Source organism: Neophocaena asiaeorientalis, unplaced genomic scaffold, assembly GCF_003031525.2.
Source record: "Neophocaena asiaeorientalis asiaeorientalis breed wild unplaced genomic scaffold, Neophocaena_asiaeorientalis_V1.1 scaffold357, whole genome shotgun sequence".
Classification (NCBI taxonomy): domain Eukaryota; kingdom Metazoa; phylum Chordata; class Mammalia; order Artiodactyla; family Phocoenidae; genus Neophocaena; species Neophocaena asiaeorientalis.
The window spans coordinates 4,255,573-4,261,572 of NW_020173270.1; the positions used below are offsets into that span (position 1 = coordinate 4,255,573).

General features: G+C 55.8%; 1 protein-coding gene across 5 annotated transcripts in view; it reads right to left on the minus strand.

The window, feature by feature from the left end:
* The window catches only part of UHRF1 (ubiquitin like with PHD and ring finger domains 1), a 31,128-nt gene that overhangs the window by 24,779 nt on the left and 349 nt on the right, over positions 1–6,000 (minus strand). Inside the window, exons 1-2 of one of the 5 annotated variants that reach the window (XM_024745682.1) lie at positions 5,754–5,813; positions 5,266–5,432 (exon numbers count right to left, since the gene is read on the minus strand). In XM_024745682.1, the coding sequence (XP_024601450.1) occupies positions 5,266–5,418 (153 nt within the window). In that variant the 5' untranslated portion in view covers positions 5,419–5,432; positions 5,754–5,813. Of the gene's footprint in view, positions 1–2,567; positions 2,694–2,799; positions 2,973–3,137; positions 3,261–5,265; positions 5,433–5,753; positions 5,814–6,000 lie in introns of those variants that run through there. The other 4 variants (XM_024745681.1, XM_024745685.1, XM_024745683.1 and 1 more) reach the window with 4 other exon arrangements.

A 6,000-nucleotide genomic window follows, 5' to 3' on the forward strand; every position in this document is an offset into this window, starting at 1 on the left:
GCACAAGCAGGGTGGGCTGGGTACGGAAGGGGCCACGCGCTGGGGCAGGCTGGCCCAGGGCTCTGCCTACAGGACGGAATGCACGGGCTGGTCTGACTGCTTCCTGGGACCCCCTCTGGAACATTCCAGAAGGGCCCCACAGTGGGGAGGAAGGCGCTCGCACGACCGCTTGCCATGGTGAGAGGGTGTGTGTCAGGTGTCCCTCTCCCCAACGCTGCTGGCCCGAAGCTGTGCACAGCCCGTCAGGAAGCGTGGCGGGGGAGGGCTGGCCCCAAGCAAAGGGACCAAACGTGCCGAGTCTAGGTTCCTTCTAAGACCCTAAAACTCCAACTGAGGCTACAGGCATTAATAAAAGCTGCGCAGAGTGAATGGCAGGCGAGCAGTACCTGAGGTTGCAGGTTCTCACGTTAAAATTAAACGTGCAGTTAAAATCCTGCATAACCAAAATTCCCGGTGAAAATCCCTTAAACTGCCTGTAGTAAAACATATACACATGGTTTGGGGCAGGTGACCCTGCTCCGCAGATTCAGGTGTAAAGGCAAAGCCGCCCAGGGCATTTAGATCACATCCCTCTCTTTTTTAATCGGGAAGCTTCCCGGACATTGGGAATTCTGGGCACACGCATGGCACAAAGTGAAATAAAACACAGAGACCGCTTTACAACACAGCTTCCTCTCCGAAGCCTGGATTCAAAGCTCACCACAGTGACACTTCCGGCTCACTTTCTGCCCCCTCGGGGCATTTTGTGGGGATACTTTTCAGGCGCTGAGTGCTGCCCAGAGGTAAAGAGCACAGGCTATAAACACCCCTGGGCTTGGCAAGGGGTGGTTCTCCTGCAGGCTTAGAGGCGGCCATCAAGAGCAGTGGAGGGTGTAAACCAGACCGCAGGCCCCCTAGGAGGGCGCGTGAGCTCCAGGCCAAGACGGACCTCCGGCCAGAGGAGGGCAGGGGGGTCTGTAACGCCCGATGGCCGGGCTGGGAGAGAAAGCACGTGAGACACCACGCGGCCTCCCCTCCTGGGGCTATGGCCCCAGCCCACACCTTCCCATCTAGGCCTCCAGGCCTCCGCAGCAACCTGGGGTTCAGGCCAGACAGACTGATGGATGGACAGGGAGGGGAGGGAAGAATAGGTACGAAGCAGGATCCCGGCCGTGGCACAGGGGCACATTTCCCACCAGGGCGGGGTAGGGGGACACGACACAGAGGCACGACCCTCTCTTCACGTCCCAGCCCATCCATGGGTAGGTCCTGACAAGTGAACTCTGCTCTCTGACCCCGCCGGGCCACAGCCGAGGCTATGCCCTGGAGCGGCATTTCAGGGGTCTGCAAGGCCTAGGCTATCTATCGCGTGGTGACATCGTGATGTCACTGGCCATCTTCGGCCTCGTGATCCCGCAGGGGTACCAGAGCCTGTGCCTAAGGGAACGTGCCCTCGTGTTTTCTCAGCTTCCAATTTCTAATAGGATAAGAAACGACAAGACATGGTGAACATCCACAACACTCTTTGGGGTGCTCTATCGCTTTGGCGGGTGGAAAGGGGTCCTCAGTCCAAACAGTGTGAGCACCCGTGCCCTGGAGAGAGACGCGGTCTGGCACATCCCACGGCTGCCTGCTCCTGAGGTACAACCTGGATCCACCACCCCAGGAGGAAGCTTGCAAGTAACTGCCACACCCTGGCCAGCGGGACAGTTCCAGCTGTCCCTGTTTTGTAAATAAAGTTCTACTACGACCTGAATCAGGACACACCCATTCATTTGTGCTCGGTGTTCAGTTCAGGACTTTCCATGGCAGAGGTGAGCGGACAGATTGCACAGCCCACAAACAGTTACCACTGGGTCCTTAACAGAAAGGGTTTGCTAATCCCTGACCTAGAGGGCATGTCTCCAGCCAGGAGCTCTGGGGGTGGGGAGGGAGGGACCCTCCCTCATGCAGCCCAGCCGGAAGAACAGGTCTCCAGGAGGAGACTGTCTTATTTGCCGCCTAACCCTGTCCTTTGGGAAAACGGGCTGACATTCAGGAAAAGCCAATCCAGCAGGGACATCTGGTGAGGCACTGTGACATGAGTGACCCTCCAAAGGCCATTCCTAGGATGCCATTTCACCTGATCTTTCAGACTGCTTTCCTAAGTAAATTACCTACTAAATCATCAGTTCTCAACTGGGGACAATTTTGCCCCCAGGGAGCACTTGGCAACATCTGGGGACTTTGTGATCTTTATGACTGGGGGAGGGCTCCTGGCATCAAGTGGGTTAGACCAGGGAGGCTGCTCCACACCCCACAGCGCCCAGGACGGCCCCCCACAGAGGATAATCTGGCCCTGATGTCAGCAGTGCCCAGGGGAAGGCCCTGCACCAAATGATTTATTGCTCCTTTACCGTGAACCAGGCGCGAAGCTCAAACACCAGCCCCCTCCCTGCACATCCCTGCATCCATGACCTCACTGAATTCTCACCGTGCACATGCGGTGGGTCCGCAATTAGCCCCACCTGATGGGAAAGCCCAGAGACTGACCCTGGCCAGAGACACTTGGCCAGGGCACTTGGGAAGATTAAGCGCAACCATTGTACCTGACTGCGTTAAAGGCGCCACAAACGACAGCTACTGCTATTTTTCCGGGCAGCCAAAAAAAAAAAAGAGGCGCCAGATGCCTCTTGCCTTCGCCCAGCCTGGGCCGGCGCCTGGTGTCCCTTCCCCCATTCGGCTCCCTGCATTTCCGTCAATCAAGTGACATAACCGCCAACCTATTCAGCCTAAGCAAGCCGCCACGAAACCCTCCCATATCCTGGAGAAAGACTCAACTCTTGTTCTGCATTATTGGCTCCGTCGACCTCACTGCAGACCTTGGACTGAGATGCCGTTCCTTTATAAAGGAAAAACAAAAGAAGGGAAAGGATCTCGAACACTCTCTAGAACATTCCGTAAAAACAACAGCTCTCTTGCACCCGCTGGAAATTGCACTGCTTCCTATCGTGATTAGCCCAGTCTGTTTGTAGACCTGACTTGCTTCAAGGTGCTATTGCTGCGTGCCTTTGTTCCCCACCCTCCTGGCACTGTCCACACCTCCGGTGAGGCTGGGCCACTTCCTGGTCGCGCAACCTTGGGGAAATTGCATCACGGCTGAGGCCTGGCCTCCTTACCCGGAAGACAGAACCGGCTACGCATCGGCCCGCTGAGCGGGCTGAACGCAGAGTGAGCGCAGGGAAGGGAGCGAGTGGCAGTTAGAGGTCCCGTGGGAACGTGGAACCTTCTGAGAACTTCAAAAGCTGTGCTACGAGGAGAAAGGCAGGGTTCAGAGCTGTCTCTCAGCGCAGATATCCTGATGATTAGAGGCCCGATGCTTATCATCACACTTTTTAACTCACACAGACTTACGGAGGCTTTCGTAAGCCTTCGTGTGGATCACCTATTATGTTCCTGATGCAGGGAGGCAGCGGTCTGGTCACATGGGTGTAGACATTTGTCAAAACTCCAAAAAGTCCACTTAAGACGTGTCTCTCACTATATGCAAATTACATCTAAAGAAACAAGAACCACAAACAAACATTGTACTCTAGTTAAGGACAGGCAATGCTGAAGGGTTTAGGGGGTGACGTGAACCAGTGCCTGGAACTTTCTCTGCAATGCATCCCCCAAAATAAGACGGATTGGTGGACGGATAGAGGCAAGGGAGACAGCTGCAGTGATAAAGCAAACGTGGGAAATGTCAGTGCTAAGAGCCACGGGTAGGTGTTTCGGTGTTCACGGCTCTTTGAACTTTTCTGCATGTCTTTGAATGTAAAGATTAAAATGCACAGTGCCCAGCCCACAGCAGGCACCCAGAAATATTCACTGCCTTGAACTTAAGGGAACTCGATCCAACCCGCCTTTGGATGATGGCACGAACTGTTTAGCCGGTGCCCGCAGGCGGTCTTCAGAAACTCGGTGGAAGGACCTTCTGCTGAACACAAAGACTGAGAGGCAAATCAAAATCAGTTTGGATGCTGCAAAGATGAGCCCCCGCTGGAGGACAGGGGAGAGAAACAGCATCTCAGGGGAGCTCCACTCGCGGCCCTGCCTTTTCTCCACCCGCGCCACGCACGTGACCGCAGTCAAATCCCCCAGTTCGTTCGCCAGCTCGGCTTTCCCTCCCCAAGGCGGGGAGCGTTAACTCAGATGCTTAAGACATTCAAGTCCTCGTATCTCACACAGGAAGGAGGTTAAAGGTCTCGGAGGGTGCCTCAAGCCCAAGAAATTAATCATCAGGTCTCATTTTCAGGAGGCAGGCAGGATCCTCCCAGCCCTCAAAAAATCCTGGCCAGGCGGGGAGCATTTATTTTTCAATCTAGACACCAGATGGCGGCAGCACCCAGTTCAAAACGCGACAAAAACAAAGTCATAGAGCCCGACTGAACACTTTTAATCCCATGCGCTGTCTATGCCGAGGTCCCTACAGGCCACCCAACTCCAGGGTGGCCCCAGCAGATGGGAACAACACTTTCTGTCAGACCATCTCCCACTCAGGGAAATCCTACTCACAGCCTGGCCTGCCGTCCCCCCTGCCCACGCACCAACAAGAATGGACACCCTCAGGGGCGCCACTAGAGAAAATGTCCCCAAAGTGGGCAGCCCACAAACCAAGGGTGGCCATTTTCAATTGCTACAGGGGCTGGGGGTGGGGTGGGGGAATCTCGAAGAAAGGAAACCTAGGAGCAGGGCCAGCTGAGCCCGCAGAAAGCACAAACCCCTGATCAGGGGCGGCCCCGCTGCCGCCAGAGAGGAGGCCCAGAAGTGGCGGAAATTCCTGATTAGCAAGCGCCATCTCCGACCCTGAATAAGCTGATCCAAATTTCTAGAAAACCCCGTGGGGGTCGGAAGCTAAATAGGTGCAGACCGTGGGCCATCAGCGTGCGTGTTTCAAAGAAAATCCTGGTCCCTTCCGTCCTAGCGTCTCAGTATTGATTCTAGGCTTTTCCTCGAAATTCATCAGCCCTCCATCGGCCACCTCCAACTTATTTTTTCTAGAAATTATTTTGAGGGGAGGGTCAAAAAAAAAAAAGGCGGCGGGGGGGGGGTGGGCTGGGAGTTTAAAAGCCCCCAGACGCAACAGATTCGAGTGCCTGATGTGTCGGTCTAGGAGTCGAGAGCCTTTGTTCCTCGCTCAGACACTGGAGGTTTCTGTGGAGAAGCGGACCGGACGACAGGGGAAGAGTGTGTGTGCGGTGCCTGGATTGAGGCAAGAACAAAGGTGCTGGGCGGGCAGGCGGGCAGCCTGCAGGGCGGGTTTACCTGCTTGCCCCGGTAGAAAAGCCTCTGCAGGCCTGGCTCCACATGGAACAGCTCCTGGATCTTCTTCCTCAGCTCTTCCACTTTAGTCAGCCTGGACAAGGAGTCCACAGTGTGGGCCACCTTCCCATCCATGGTGCGAACCTGGATCCACATGGTGCCTGCTGGTGCTAGGAGGACAAGAGAGCAGGACCCCTCGGTCAGTTCTGCCGTCACCACCACCACCCGGCTGTGCCATACTCAGGTCATCCTTGCTATTAATGTCCAGACTGTGGACAGCGGGCAACTCCTGGAACGCCCTCCCAGCCCCGTAATCCCCCTAGACTGCCACGGCTGGCCCAGGGCCTGGCTGAGTGAATTAAGGAGTTAATGCATTAGTGAGTAGCACCGGTGGAGGACTGAGGAGGGAGAGGAAATTGGCGGAGAGGAAAAAGCATCCTGGACCACTCAGTCAACCCACCCTGCCTTTCACAGAGGAAAAAAAAACACACCAGCGTCCAGAGGAGGAAAGGGGACACAGCCAAACGGTCAGGGGCCGAGTTTGTTCATTCATCCATTCATTCATTCCCTGGATGAATACTGACGCAAGAGGAACCCAAAAGTCCGGCTCGGGTTGGAACTTCAGAAGTCCCAGGGAACTCAACTAAGTGTGACCGAAGGGGAAGGAGCCCACCAGAGACCCGGGAGCTCGGGACCCCCGGTGCTCGTGGCCCCCCGCCGCCGCCCCCGCGCGCGTGC